This window comes from Diorhabda carinulata, chromosome 5, assembly GCF_026250575.1.
Source record: "Diorhabda carinulata isolate Delta chromosome 5, icDioCari1.1, whole genome shotgun sequence".
Taxonomy (NCBI): Eukaryota; Metazoa; Arthropoda; class Insecta; order Coleoptera; family Chrysomelidae; genus Diorhabda; species Diorhabda carinulata.
Window position 1 is genome coordinate 5,396,585 of NC_079464.1, and position 16,168 is coordinate 5,412,752.

The 16,168-nt window shown below is 31.0% G+C and overlaps 2 protein-coding genes across 12 annotated transcripts; one reads left to right on the forward strand and one right to left on the reverse strand.

The window, feature by feature from the left end:
• Positions 1-104: 104 nt before the first annotated feature.
• LOC130894065 (transcription factor SPT20 homolog) lies at positions 105-11,801 on the reverse strand. 11 transcript variants are annotated; one of them, XM_057800619.1, is made up of 9 exons: positions 11,363-11,791; positions 10,819-10,980; positions 10,623-10,732; positions 10,323-10,538; positions 8,742-9,113; positions 7,748-8,686; positions 4,788-4,887; positions 3,210-4,172; positions 105-1,682 (listed from the first exon to the last, which is right to left on the reverse strand). In XM_057800619.1, the coding sequence occupies exons 3-9, from the start codon at positions 10,656-10,658 to the stop codon at positions 1,417-1,419; spliced, it is 2,892 nt and encodes a 963-aa protein (XP_057656602.1). In that variant the 5' UTR covers positions 10,659-10,732; positions 10,819-10,980; positions 11,363-11,791; the 3' UTR covers positions 105-1,416. The 11 variants fall into 11 exon arrangements, with proteins under 11 accessions (XP_057656602.1, XP_057656601.1, XP_057656598.1 ...); XM_057800618.1 differs by having other exon boundaries at positions 10,819-11,155; XM_057800615.1 differs by having other exon boundaries at positions 3,120-4,172; positions 10,819-11,155; positions 11,363-11,780.
• Positions 11,802-12,433: 632 nt separating this feature from the next.
• LOC130893602 (elongation factor 1-gamma) lies at positions 12,434-16,168 on the forward strand. The gene is made up of 7 exons (XM_057799825.1): positions 12,434-12,637; positions 12,755-12,904; positions 12,959-13,171; positions 13,230-13,530; positions 14,844-15,003; positions 15,059-15,353; positions 15,926-16,168. Exons 1-7 carry the CDS (start codon positions 12,626-12,628, stop codon positions 16,079-16,081), a joined length of 1,287 nt encoding a protein of 428 aa, XP_057655808.1. The 5' UTR covers positions 12,434-12,625; the 3' UTR covers positions 16,082-16,168.

The following is a 16,168-nucleotide window of genomic DNA, read 5'->3' on the forward strand; positions in this document are numbered from 1 at the left end:
ACCTCGGTTGGTACTTTGTAATGTTGTTGAGTATTTTTTCTCAATTTCCAATAGTTATGGCATTTCTTCAATAAATGAAATGTGAAATATACCCCCAGGCAAAATTATAGCAAAATTCATTTCAAAAAGGCTCTATTGGAATTAGATCGGGGCTATTAGCTGGCCGTATCATTTTACACATTTTGTTCCTTCTCCTATGCCCTAGGAGAAATCGATTAATGCCAAATGGGCAAAATTTGAACACATCTGTGAACATAATATTCCACTACTGGTAGTTCAAATGATCCCAGTAAACTGTAGTCAGGATATAAAGTGCCTTTGTAGTTGCAGGACAAAATTGAACTTAAAGCAGTGCAACGCTGTTGGAAGGATATAAAGCAAAATAGACGGAGACATCTGTGACTACTGGTAATTCAAATGATCCCCAGCAAACTGTAGCCAGGATTTGCAAAGTGCTTGGGTTGAAGAATATCTAGTTGCAGGAATAAATTGAACCTTAAGCGGATACTTGAGTGACTACTAGTAGTTCAAATGATCCCCAGTAAACTGTACGGGTACAAAATAAAATGAATGGACACATTTGTGAACATAACATTCGATTACTGGTAGTTCAAATGATCTCCAGTAAACTGTAGTCAGGATCTTTGAATATTCTATTGTTAAATGAGGTCTAGTTGCAGGATCAAATTGAATTTCGAGTAATGAAGTAAAGTGAATGAATACTCTTTCAGAAGAAAGTGGCATTTGGCCTCATTTAAAATTTATTCAACAGATGATGTCAACAATTAATATAATATTGGACGCTATCAGTTTTTTAACGAAAAATAATTTACAAATAAAAAAGAAGAGCTAAAAATACTTCATATAAAAAATAATTTCAAATGATAAACAATACCCTCTAACAGATAGGCAAAATCTTGATATGAAGTGGGGAATTCCAAAAAAAATTTTGTTTTGTTTTTAAAGTGCTTATACAACAGAAATTGCAAGAGAGGCAGGTTGATTTATTGATTATAAGAGATTTTTGTGAAAAAACGTAAAAGGTCGATTGGGATGTTGAAAAAATTTTGTCTTAACTTTTTTAGTGCTAAAAATCGGTTTTCTAGTTATGTTTGACTTATTCCCGTGTCTTAGTAATTTGTACTTATGAAAGTCTTCAATGAATGCAATAGCTGCAGTACACTCATCGGGTTAAGCATATTTATATGTTGGGCAGTGTATTTATAATGGTAGTAGAACTAAATGGTAATAATTAATAATAATTTTCTCGTTTATTAACAATCATTAAATTTAAAACCAACAACACATGGACATATTTAATGTAAAAAGTATTCACAATAAATTAAAACAAATAAAAAATAAAGCATGTATTCCTTATACATATAATTTAACTACAAATGTATCTGTCATGGGCATTTAGTTATCGAAATTCAGTTGCAAATCATTCAACTGATTTGGACTGGGTGATGCCATTTTGATTGTGATAGGAGTCCTTTGCAGTGATTTAGCGGTAAGGGTTTGTTGTTGTTGTTGGACAGTCGTCTGTTGAGTTCTTGATCTTTGTAGCGGTGTTATCAATTGGAAAGATTGTCCACTTTGAGCTATTGACACGGTCTGTGAAGGGGACGATGTTCGAATGCCTTGTGAAGTTACAGCTTTTACTCCGGAAGTAACTAATTGCGCTAAAAAAATATTTTCCACTAAAAATATTCAACTACATTTCAAAGAGCAATATAAATGCCAATTTTTGAAACTCTAAATTTCCTCTGTGTCTCTTTCACCCCATAAATAATAATACTGGATGTTCCAATAAGAATTTTCAAAATTTCATATGAGTGTACTTGATAATTGCTATAATTGATAAAGGTATCGATTTCCAATTGATGGGTCAATGGTAATGGGAATTGGGACCCTCAGTAATTACATAACCCAAAATTCACAAACGAAGCTCTCCAAAACAAACGAGGAGGCATAGTGACTCATCAAAATATTCGAATCCATGTTAAGCTAGAGTAACCCAAAGACTCCTTCAGGAATTTAAATGGGATATTTTCATCCACAATTTAACACCGACTAAGCTCCTAGTGACTTTCTTATCTTTCTTGAACTGAAGCATTGCTTCCAAACTGAAATTGACATCAAAGAAACTTGCTTGCTATTAAGGGGGAAAAATCAAATATGTGGAGAGTTTTTGATTATAAAATCCTCAAGGCCCATTGGAGGTTGAAGAAAAAAACAGTTCTCGTATACACCGAAGTAATGATAGTATAACAGAAGTGGAAATGGAAAAGTAGATTAGATGCGGATTCCACCAGGAGAGCTGATGGATATGTGGAACACCAGTAACCTAGCCACTAAGCCACCATCTTCTGTCATCTCCGTCCAACCAGGGACTATTGTGATATTACTTTTGGTTGGCGGGTCTGTCCGTGTTACGTTTTTATGATATCGTGAAGAATTGAGTTTCTCCGGCCGTGGTCCGTTAAGTAGCTCAAAGATGCTGTCCTCTCGGTCGCTTTTTGAGCTTCTTCCGAATGTGGGGCCTAGGAAGACATCTTCGTATCTAAGGTCACTCCCAAATAGTTTAATTCGAATCTAGACTTTATTTCGTCTGACCCGATCTCAGTGGGCTGTCTTGTCCGTATCCGTTTCCGTTTCCTTTTGAGAAGCATCAGTTTTTTCTGTGGCGAGTTAAAGTTCGGGACCTGTCATATATCCCCCTACTCCTCTCAATGTCTGGGTAGATTATCAACGGTACTAGTGATATTAGAGGTTATGTTATTGTTATTTAGAGGTATTAATGTTAAAAGTTTATCATAAGTTTGGTATTAGCACGTTTTTGTCCCTGGATCGGAGTTTGGTTCTCTTCTATTTAAAACAATCTTCTCACATTTATTCCTTGACTACTAAATAATAGAGTGATCTGTAAGGAATTTAAGCTTAAATATGGACAAAGGGTCATCATTTCCCTATAGCCCACTATATAGTTTAGTAGTTTAAATGTGAAGATTCCCGCCAATGAGGTGCTCCCGCCGGAATTAATTTTCGCGGGAAAAGGTTTATTGGAGGGAAAATTTTGTATAAAACAGGTCAAGTCAAGTTATTAGGTTTTAGTTTACCTTCAGTTTCTGAAGACGGTAACTTGGTTATCGAAACGCGCTTCAGACAGTGTAATTGTGAGTATTGGTGTAGTGGTGGTGTAAACTCACCCAAATTTGAATTGCCGGAATTGGTCAACATAACGGTCTGAGGATTTATACCAACACTATTAACTCCACTAACGTTACTAGTTACAGCTGCTTGGGTAACCGAATTAGAAGTCTGTGTCGTGGTGGTCGGCAGGGTTACTATCAAACTCGCGGGATGCGCTTGTATATTACCGGCGGATGAAACGTTAAGCGAAAGCGAAATTGGTTGGGAGAAACCGGGTAATTGTACTTGTATACCGGGTATGCCGTGTAACTGCGCGATATTTAAACCTTGAACGTTTATTGTACCGCTCGTTTGAGGCGGGGGACTAGATATCGAATTAAGTACGGTAGTATTCCCTTTAGGGGGCTGAACCATGTATTGCTGATTCGGCTTTGAACTTTGAATGTAATGAGTTTGTTGTACGTTATTGGGTCCTAATTTTTCTAGTAATAACGAATTTGTATTGGGTCCTATTATATCCGGTCTGTCCGCCGCCGGAGTACCTACTAACAACGCCGACAGAGCGGATTTATTATCACCAGAATTATTTCCTATTAGTCTTTGGTTAGTTACTTGTTGTTTTATTGGCACCGTAGTTAAATTCGATAAATTGTTTGTATTAACCGAAGCCAACGTTATAGTCTGTTGACCCAAATCTTGCAAATTTAACCGAGAACTATTCAAAGTTATCAAATTATTGTGACTCAAAACTCTGGCGTTAGCCACGCTCGGAATTGTCATTTTACGAGAAACTATTTTTTGATTAACCGCTTGAAGTTGAGGTATTATTTGGGAATTGTTTATGGCGTTCACTACCGCGTCGGTATTTATATTCGAAGCCGGTGAGCTGTTTAATAAATTTAATATGGCGGTGTTGCCGGATAATCTGGATTGTTGTTGTTGAGGTGGTTCTTGTAACTGATGTTGGGACGACAGTTGTTGCGGTTGTTGTTGTTGTTGTTGTTCTTTTTTTGCGGATTCTGTAAAAAGGAAATTTTTAAGTGGCGCAAACTTTGGGATCGCATGTATTTCAATTTTTTTAACAAAATTCACTTAAAAAGACAAATGTCGGTTTGTTTTTGGAAAAAAGCCAATTTTTAAAGACAAGTATCAGTATATTTTTGGAAAAGGCAGTATTACAAGAAATACGTCGGTAAGTTTTTGAAAAAAGCCAATTTACAAAGACACATTGATTAGTTTTTGAAAAAAGGCGGTTTTCGCAGACAAATGTCGGTTATTTTTTGGAAAAAGGCAATTTTCGAAGCCAATTAGAGGCAATTTTTGGAAAAGGCCAATTTTCAAAGACATATTGGTTAGTTTTTGAAAATAAAAAGCAGTTTTCAAAGACAAATATCGGATTACGTTTGAAAAAATCCAATAAGAAACAAATGCTAGTTTTTTTTGAAAAATCAATTTTTCGAGACAAACAACGACTAATTTTGAAAAATCATTTTTCAAACGCAGTTTCAATCCAACAACCTAAAAAGGTGATCGAACGTAAAATATAAATTGACATTATCAAATTATGGAAATGCGTTTGGTGTTTTGATGAGTAAAAGATAAAGAAGGCGATGAAAATTTCTAATATTACATACCTGCTTGAAATTGCTGAGCGGAATTCATCAATTTAGTAGCCAAAGCACTTATGGCCAGCTCCTGAGTAGAGGGTTTCGCAGATCCCTGTAAATGACTTTTCTAAAAACATATAAAAAGTATACCGGTATTAACAATTCCAAATAACATATCATTATATATTAAAGTTAGTGATAAAACTGATACGACAAATTACATTTGTTTGAATTTAATGTAGTAGAAAAAATAAACGAGAAGTAATTGATTTGGTACATACAGTTACATGGACTGCTACTTTTGCTTAGAAACTGGCAAAACATCCAACGGGACTAACATATTCCATATTCCCTTTAACTGGATGCCTTTATCCAGTTACACGGTCTGCTGATTATTCCTAACAGAAGGAATAGTTGGGATTTTCTAGTCTTTTCTAGTCCTAATCGATGTTTTACTATTTTTTTTGTCGAGGAGAAGTGGGGAGCAGTGACAGTCCATGTAACTATTGATTTATTGTATGGATACATCGTAAGAATAAAGTTGAACTAATGGATGCTAGAATTACCATTAAAAAAAGAAATAGGAGACCAAGAAAGAAATAATAGTGACAAATAAACGGAATGGGGAGGAAAAGGGAAAAGAGTAAAAATTTAAGAGGAATTGAGGGAGATATTATTGCGCGAATGGAAACGTAATAGAAATAATGTAATAGAAACACGAACAAATTATTATCAGTTACTTCAAATTATTCTAATTAATTTTTTTATTCTTTAAACGTTTCCAGTAATTTTGATTCATTCCTCTTTATTTTTGGATTTATTTATCGATTATAATACATTTAAATATAAGACGAGCTATTTCTAAATTATTTCCAGTAACGTATATAATTATTTTGAGATATTCCAATTTATTTCAAGGTTTCTTTCCAGTTTTTTGAGTGATTCTAGTATATTTTCAGTTGTTTCAACTCCTTTTGTTATTATATATTTGTTTTATTTGTTTCAGTGATTTCTAGTATATTTTGAGTTATTTCTAATAATTTTGAGCTACTCCAATTTCTTTTAAATTTTTTAGTGATTCTAATATATTTGAAGATATTATGAGTTATTTTTTCAGTTATTTATAATTTTGACTTACTCCAAATATTTTTATAGTTATTCTGATATATTTGAAGATTTTTTGAGTTATTCTTTAATCGTTTCTAATTAATTTCTAATAATTTTGAGTTATTCCAATTTAGTTTGAAGTTCTTTTTTAGGTTTTTGAGTTATTTTTCAGGTATTTCCAGTATTTTCAAATAATTTTTCCCATTCCTCTTCATTTTAGATTTATTTGTGATTCTAATACATTTAAAGAAATTTTGAGTTATTCCTTAGCGATTTTCAATAATTTCAAATAATTTTGAGTTATTTCAATTTATTGGAAGTATTTTCTCAAGTTTATTTGAGCGATTCTAGTATATTCTTAATTGTTTTAACTAGGTTAGGAGTTAATGCAGGTTTTTTTATTTGTTTGAGTTACTTCTAGTACATTTTAATTAGTTACCAGCAATTTTGAGTCACTCCGATTTAGTTTGAGGATTTGTTTTAGATTTTTGAGTGATTCCTAGTATATTTTGAGTTACTTTTCAGTTATTTCCAATAATTTCAAATCATTTTGACTTAATCCTCTTCCTTTTTGAATTTCTTACTGATTCTAATACATTTAAAAAATTTTTGAGTTATTCTTTAGTGATTTCCAGTAATTAAAATAATTTTCAGTTATTCCAATTTATTGTGAGTCTTTATTCTAGTTTTTTGGGGCGATTCTAGTATATTTTCAATTATTTTAACTAGGTTATTAGTTGATTCAGGTTTTTTTTACTTGTTTGAGTTCTTCCTAGTATATTTTAATAAGTTACTATTAATTATGAGTTGTTTGAGTTCTTCCTAGTATATTTTAATAAGTTACTATTAATTATGAGTTGTTTCAATTTAGTTTGAGGTTTTCTTTAGTTTTTTAAGCGATTCTAATATATTTTGAGTTATTGTTCAGTTTTTTCCAGTAATTTCAAATAATTCTGAGTTATTCCTCTTCATTTTTGGATTTCCTAGTGATTCTTATACATTTAAAGAAATTTTTGAGTTATACCTCTTCATTTTTGGATTTTTAACTAGGCTAGGAGTTATTTCAGTTTTTTTTATTTGTTTGAGTTATTCCTAGTTACTAGTAGTTTTGAGTCATTCCAATTAATTTTCCAATGTTTGGGATGGTTTTAATATATTTTGAGTTATCTTTGACACATTTCAATTAATTTTAATTTTTTTAGGGCGATTCTAATGTATTTGAAGATATTTTGAGTTATTTTTTTAGCTATTTCCAGTCGTATCTAATAATTTTGACTTAATCCAATTAATTTTAACTTTTTTAGAGTCATTCTAATATATTTGGAAATTTTTTGAGTTAATATTTAGGTGCTCCTAGTAATTTTTAATGATTCCTCTTCATTTTTGGATATTTTCAAGAATTTTAATAACATTTAAATATAACACGAGTTATTTTTTAGGCGTTTCCAATAATTTCATATAATTTCGAGTTATTCCACGTTTTTTGAGCGATTCTAGTATATTTTTAGTTGTTTCTAGTAATTTCAAATTATTCCAAATCATTTTAAACTTTTTAAACAAACAAAATGGTAGAATCACAACTAAAGTATCGACAGGATATCGAGACTATTTCTCTATAATACATTTATCTGTATAAACTAGCTAAAAAGGTGGATCATATTCACTTAAATCTACTCTAATTTTTATTATTTTTTGTAGATATTAATTTCAAATTATTTTGACACTTTTCTGTTGTCCCAACTTTGATACCAACTGATTTTGATTCTAATAAATAGAATCTATCATAACTCATACTAGTAGATTGTAACTAAGAAGATTTTATGTTGAAATTCCTATTTTACATACTACTTTCTATATACAGTACGTAAAAAATTTCTTACCAATATTGTAACATTAGGAGCTTCTTGATTTGGTGTATTTAAAGAATTAACAACTGTACCATTCATCGCGACCGCCGCCGTCAATTGTTGTAAATGTTGTTGAGGTAAGTTGGTATTTTGAATGGTATTTTGTAATTGAACTTGTGCCTGCGCTTGAGCTATCCTCTCTTTATACCCCGGACTCAACCTATAACTTATCCTAACCGATTTTCTTCCGCTTTCCGTGAAAATTTCCGTAAATTGGTGGATGTATCTGTTGGCGTTCATACGAGAACCGAGCGAAAACATACAAGCCACGCCGTTTTGTTCGTTCTTTTTATGATCCCTATCTAAATAGAGTTCACCGAGGTATTCTGAATCTGACGGTCTTTGTAATATTGATAATTTAATGTGGTACACTCTCGGACTACCTTTTTCTTTTGAAGGCATATCCGTTTCCAGGATATATTCTTCTATTAATTGTGGCATGCAATCGTTCGTCTCTTTCGGTCTTTGATAAGGTTTAAATTCGGTTATATTAATTTCTTGAGGTGGGGTTAATATGGGAGAATCTAAATTTGGCACTGGTATATCTTTTTTAATATTGGTTCCTGTAATTTTTGAGGTTATGGAGGAGTTTGCGTTCGATTTAGTTTTGTTCCTCGTTCTAGTAAGAAACTCGTAAAATTCTAAACCGGGTCTATAAGTGAATTGGTCTAATTTCCTTTTGCGATTAACTGTTACTTGTGAAAACTTCTTAGCCATTCGTCGGAATTTGTATGTGTTCCACATTTTTCTCCTATTGTACACTTCTGTTACTTCTTCGCCTATTGTATGGTCAGGATCTAAACATAATCCCGGTGAGTTCGCCATCAAAAGCTGGCTCTCCAACTGTTCCTTTTCTTCGTTACTCCACTCGGGTTTTTCTTCCATTATATTATGTATATCTGCCATAACGCTCTACAAAAAATTATTTATAAATATGAAATATATATTAGATAAAGTTTATGTTTACCCTTTGTGTAGGCTTTAGGAGAACATGGTGGCTATCACATTTAAAATGAGGGTACGCCTGTCTATAGTCTTTAACTTCTGCTATTATACATCCATTATAAAAAAGGTAACTAAACTGTGGTTCTAAAAGATCCAAAATAAACGGTGGAAGTTCTTCGTTATCAACATATCGAAGGAGATCATCCTCTTCATAAGGCCACGGTTTGGTTTCTATCATATTGGCAGTATCTTCAGTGTAGTTGGGGTCAGAACGAGATAAAGTTCTAAATGCCAGTGAGTAACCTTTATTGCCGGGATAAAGGTTTAAAATCAATGTGTTCAGTCTTTCTTTAGCTACTAATTTTTCTAATAGGAGAGAGTAGTACTTTACATTCTAAAATAAATACTTTCATAAGAACATTCAATAAAATATAATTTAGATAAATACTAACAAAAAATCTACAGAACTTATGGCAGTGAACGTTAGGTAATCATACAAAAAAAAATTGTGAATATTTGAGATAAAAGTTATCAGAAGATTATATGGAGGAATTAGAATGAATGAATCAGACTGAAGAATCTGAAATAATAGAGAAATAGGTGATATACTATGTAATAACATCATCCAAATCATTAAAACCCGAAGGTTGTAGATGATTTTGCTACATTAAAAGAATGGAGGACAGAAGAAATATGAGTGCCAAAATATACAGCAGGAGGAAAAGAGGCAGACTCCGCAACAGATGGACTGATCAAGTTTACAAAGACTTACAATGAATGTGAGAGGATGTGAACATTAACACAATGATAATGCCATAAAAGAATGTGGATTTTATGAAATTTACAAATAAGCCAAACAAAACCAAAGATATGTAAATAGAATAAATAAGAAATGGGAATTAAAAGATTGATAAACCTGTAAAGGTCAATAATCAATGATAGAAATTTTAAAAAAGGCCAAATTCTTGAGGACAAAATTGATAAACTGTAAAAAGTAGTTTGGTCACTTAAGAAGAGTCAGAAACTATTGAAAAGTAATGAATTAAAAGATAAATAGAAGGTCTAATGGTCCAAAAAGAATTAAAAATTGAGGATCTAAACATTAGAATAGCTAAAAAGATTATTAATCAATGACAAGAATTTAAAAAAAGACAAAAAACACTCAGGAACCATTGGATTGGAGAGATTGTTAAGGACACAATAGGCAATACAATAAACTATAATTTGATCATGAAACAAGAGGTGAGGGAATAAAAGATAAACGGAATGTCTAAAGGCACAAAAATAATTAAAAATTGGAGATTTAAACATTAGAATAGCTAAACACATGATTAATCAATGATAAAAATTTTAAAAAAGACCAAAAACATTCAGGAACAATTGAATCGGGGAAATTCTTAGTGACAATTGATAATACTGTAAAAAGTAGTTTGATACATAAGAAACAATTGAGAGATAAGGAAATAAAAAATAAATAGAAGGTTTAAGAGTGCAAAAAGGTCCATATATAAGTGTAATGCTTTCTATATTCAACTATCAATATTGTTAGGTTTCTTCTGATTTTGAACAACCCTATATATTTTGAAAATATCCAATTATTTACTTCCAAATCGTTTTCCTCTTCCTCCTTAAATTTTTTGTCTTTTTCACAACATTCCTCTTTATGCAATTCTAAAAGTTTCTCAAAAATATCAATAGGAGGCTTTCCAGATGGATTTTCAGTTATTTCTTGTGAAGCGGCATTCACTGCCGTGAACTGTTCTTGATTATTCAGTTGAGATAATTGCGGTTGACTTGTTTTATACCTCTTTACGGAATTCTGTAAAACATCAAAATTTATTAACCAATAATTTATTTTGGGAGTTTTCTATTAACAAAAACAATTAATATAATAAATACTTACATCTCCCTCATCACAAGTTGTTTCTAAGCTTTGCATTTTTATTAAAACAAACTTTTATCAACATTGAGATGACCACATAGTCCACAAGTCACCAAAAAATTGTCCTATACCTACAACATATGATAAATCCCCTGTAAAATGTGTGTATTTAATTTGAAAAATTAATTAGTTGGGAAATGAAATTCAAAATACTTACTTGGACAGTATATCTATGGAATTTGTAATTTTGGACATGATCCATTGAGTGTTTCATCAAACTTGTGTGAAAGTAGGTCTGTTGATTGCTTGAGCTTGTTTTGTAAGATATTCTTATTTTCAGAATTAAAATTATTTCATTTTTTTTCAACTTAAATTGGTACTATTTACATAATGACGAAAAAGAGAAAGTTATACTATAGTTTTAACTGAATCGCTATAATTATGATGTTAGTTTTATTTATGCAGTCTTTTCAATTTATGATAATTAAAAGTATGAAACGTTTGATCCAATTTAATTATTAAATAAAACTAGCTGGTGAAATATGTATCTATAGCTGAAAAAAAACTTTAAAGGTAAATTTCAAATGTTGTGATGTCTCTGTGTTGTGTATTGTGATAGAAATAATAAATTAATTCAAAATCTAATATAACAAACATAGTTAGTAAAAATGGCAATGAATTTAATGTTACTATCTTATGTTTACAATAGTGTTAACCTAACCCTTCAATAATACAACAATAACAGGTAAAAACATAAATACCTGGTTCAACAAATAGTACTTCTATTTATTCATTTATTGGCAGGAACAAATTATTTCCGTATTTTTATTTTATTTAAAATCTGTAGAGTATTGAATATAGAGGATTCCAAATTATAAACATAGCACCATTAATCTGACAACACTGCTGTAAAAAGTGAAGATACCTTGTATCATATGCAGATAGATTGGGATCATAGTTGGGATGATACTACGGTAACATGATCAAATACCTGTTCGTCTAGAACAGGTTTATGACAATTTAAGGAAAGTAATCTTCATCGAAGAACAGCTGCTATACTATAAAAAAATGTCTGTTTACATTATCAATATAATAAAGTTATTCTAAAGTTGCTCTCTCTATTTTTTTTCATAATTGAAACAAACATCAATTGGCTACAGCTACAGCACCTTTCAGTGTAAAATACACTTAACGAGGTATACTGTCATTTAATAGGTAAAACGTCACTTGTCAATTACTCTGACATGACAGCTTCTATTTTGTTTGCTTACCAGATGGCCAAAATAATTGAAGTATAGCTGTCAACATTTGTAATTACGCGCGTTAATAGAGTTTAAATATAAATTAATTTCTTGTAACATTAGAAAAAGAGAAAATATCGATCAAGCCTAAGTGTTATGTAGTTCCGTTTTGTACAGAAAAATGCCAAATTTTTAGACTGTAACATTTAATACATGACCTGATATTGCTGTACTAGTTGTTATTTTGGAGACCTCACTCTATATTAGCGCCTCTAGTAGTGAATTTAAGAACGGTGCCCTTCATTTGATAGCCAAAAAGCTTGGAAATCAGTGAAATAATTTCACAAAAATATATGTCAATGTATGAATATCCAAAAGAAACAATTCAAATTTTTAAATTAGAACATTTGGAAGTACGCAAACAAAATTATTTTTCCCTAACGAAATGACATAAATAAAAAAAGAAGTGCGCTCTACTTATACTTTTGTCAAAATGGTCTATTTCTATTGAGTATGTAGTATTTTTATATTACCAATTATTTCATACCACACGAAAGAAATGACATTATTATTACTCTCATAACTAGTGTCATTTTAAATAAGTAAATTTTTGATTGTTAACTGTACATATTTATTAGCAATTGAAAAACTATCTTCAATATGATTGGTCAATTAAATGAAATCTGCGTCAAAACATCAGTTAAATAGTCACTCCTAATAAAAGAGAATGAAACCGGTATTTCTATCTCTTTCTTTCTTTTAATATTGAGGAGTGTTGTAGAAATGGCAGCAGGGGTAATTTTGACAATTTTTTTCAAAATCTACATCTTATTTAATCAATCCTTTGCTTTCAATATATTTTTTCAATTGTTAGATTGATACATTTCGCTAATAATATTATATTTTTTTTAGACTCTCTATACTTATCCCGATAACTTTCGGGCTGCCAAAACTCTTATTGCAGCTCAATATGCAAAAGCTGATATCAAAATTGCTCCAAATTTTGTTTTTGGAGAAACTAATAAAACCAGTGATTTTTTAAAGAAATTTCCTACTGGAAAGGTAAATAAACTTCATTTATTCAAGTATAGAATTAGCTTACATAAATTCTTTTAGGTTCCAGCTTTTGAGTCAAAGGATGGTAAATACCTACAAGATACTAACGCAATAGCATATTACGTCGCAAATGATGAATTAAGAGGTAAAAATGATTACGATAGAGCACAAATATTGCAATGGATTGGTTTTGCCGAAGGAGAAATTTTACCCGTTGTATGTGCTTGGGTATTCCCCGTCTTAGGAATTTTAAAGAACGATTCTGCAAAAGACGTATGTGTTACAACTTAATTTGTTTCAGCAAGCAATCAAAAGTTGTTTTTTTTTTCAGTCTTTCCAGAGGGTGAAGGATGATATTAAAATTCCATTAACAATTCTCAACAGCCATTTACTAACAAGGACTTATTTAGTTGGAGAAAGAATAACTTTGGCTGATATCGTAATTGCTTGCAATCTCCTTAACGCCTATAAATATGTACTCGATCCGAGTTTCAGGAAACCTTTCGTTGCTCTTAACAGATGGTTTACAACTTTAATTAACCAACCACAATTCAAAGCAGTGCTCGGTGATGTAGTATTCTGCGATAAAGTTGCTCAACTTGGAAATTTGGATGTATCAGCTCAATCGCAAGGTAAGTGGAAAAAAATTTACTTTTGAATAACTAGAAAAGTTGCAAAAACGAAATATATTTCAAGTAGACATAATAATTTTAACTTGCAATCACAAATTCAAAAGATTTTTGTGGAAAAACCTTGAAAATGTTTCACTACTTTGGGCTGATAAGCTTCCAACTGACGGTTTGTGATTTTTGAGAAAAACCTCAAAATTTTGAATTGTTTTATCTCCATTATTATAAAGAATTGATTATTCATTTTTGGCACATAGTCTAGTGACATTATTACTTTGAGTGAAATTTTATTTTTTATATATTTTTATCAGTTACAAGGTAAAAACTTATATATTTCCTTACTGTACTCGCAATACCATTGCCCTCCCTTCCAACCATGGTTTCTTTGTCCACAGAGCATTATAGATCTTGTTTTGTGTCTTTTTACAATATAAATTGAGTTATATTGTAAAAAGACACAAATTTTTTCAAAAATATCAGAACCATGTCAAACCAAGGTTTAATTCAAAAATTTGAATATTCTGATTCAAGTATACAGATGAATCAACACTACTGATTTACATAAGTTATTAACTGAATTAATTTTTATTGTTGGTTATTTATTGTGGAACATTTGTCTAAACCTACTAATGAATATCTTTGTTACAAACTTGTTCTGTCATAATAATTTCCTATTTAAAATTAGGCAACATTATATGAATGTAACCCAGACAGAGATACAGCCTCTTGTGTTGGGAACCATTAGGATAGGATTTGATACAAAGTGTCCCTTATTTTACCCTCCATTTATGTATTGTCTCTGATTACTTAATTTTTGTCTTACCGCTCCTAATGGGAACCAAAGTAATAGTTAAGCGATTCCATGTGTCCCTTAGACACTTGTAGATCCATTAACGTATCAAATTACTTTTATTTTATATTAGTGACCATAAATAAAATCAATTCTAGCTTTTGAGTACAATAGGATTTGAGTATTTAAAGAGGTTTGTAAACAGATACGAGATTCTTGATAGTTTTGGAATCTGCCGAATATGGTAGTCAGATTATTAAAACCAAGTTTAATTATTTTCTTGTGTGATAATAGATTTTTTATAAAGTAGTTTTAATACGAAGAATATGGAAAACCATCATTGGTTAGCCCGAAAATAAATTACAAAACTGACAAATTTCAAAACCACAATTTCATTGTCATAGTTATCTGTTATTTATACATAATTACCAAGTTTTGAAGGCTTCTTCACGGGAATTACAGTATAAAGGAAATTTTTCTTAAATAATTGAAGAAAATCATATATGAACAATGTTTCGTTTGATAGGTAAGAGCAAAAAGAAGGAAGCTAAGAAACAAGAACCGAAATCAGAAAAGAAACAAACTCCCAAAAAAGAAAAGGAACCTGAAGAAGAACTAGATGCTGCTGATGCCGTTCTAGCAGCTGAACCTCCAAGCAAAGACCCGTTCGCCGAATTACCAAAAGGGTAACTAAATATTTAAATTATTTTTACTATTTGTTAATCACAATATTTTTTTAAGAACTTTCAATATGGACGATTTCAAACGCGTTTATTCCAATGAAGAAGAAAGCAAATCAATCCCGTATTTCTGGGAAAAATTCGATCCAGAATGTTATTCAATTTGGTATAGCGAATACAAATATCCCAAAGAACTAACTAAAGTGTTCATGAGTTGTAATTTGATTACTGGAATGCAACAGAGATTGGACAAGATGCGAAAACAAACTTTTGCATCCGTGTGTTTATTTGGCACTGACAATGACAGTACCATCTCTGGTATTTGGGTGTGGAGAGGTCAAGACTTGGCTTTCACGGTAAGTTACATAAAAATCATACAGTGACATTCCAATTTAATTTCAATACTACTTTCAAAGTTTGGCAACAGTGTTCAAAAATGATCTATGACATGCAATTTTATCTATTCAATTCAGAAATCAGAGTAATATTTAAAATTTTTCCAAAGTTTCTTCTTTCCTGTTATGTTTAATTATTATAGACAAATATTAGATTAGATATAAATTTTTCTGTCTATTTTTTTTCCTGTTATGTTTGGTTATTGCAGACAAATTGAGACATTAGATTAGATCTAATTTTTTTGTCGACATTTCATTCTTTCCTGTCATGTATAATATAGACAAATTGAGACATTAGATCGAAATTTTCCTGTCAAATTTTCTTCCTGTCATATTTATTTGCTCAATTATTTTTTTTTGTTTATATATGTATCCTTCATATTCCAGGCTCTATAATTTCCATTAGTGCTCACTGTTACTTCCATTACAATTACCCTGCTGGTCCTTAGAGTCTTGCTGATTCAAATCTGGCTCGAAGGACCAGACAATAATTGTTAATGTAGTGTGATTTTGTTTATACAAATTAATTTTAGTTATCACCCGATTGGCAAATAGATTATGAAAGCTATGAATGGAAAAAACTGGATCCCAAATCCGAAGAAACGAAAAAACTTGTAGAACAATACTTTTCATGGACCGGTACTGATAAAGAAGGCAGAAAATTCAACCAAGGAAAAATTTTCAAGTGATTGGAAAATCGATATATGAAAAGAAGTCATGTTTTGTTTCATCCTATTAATTTTTATTTTTACTTAATGAAACTTTTATGAAGTCTA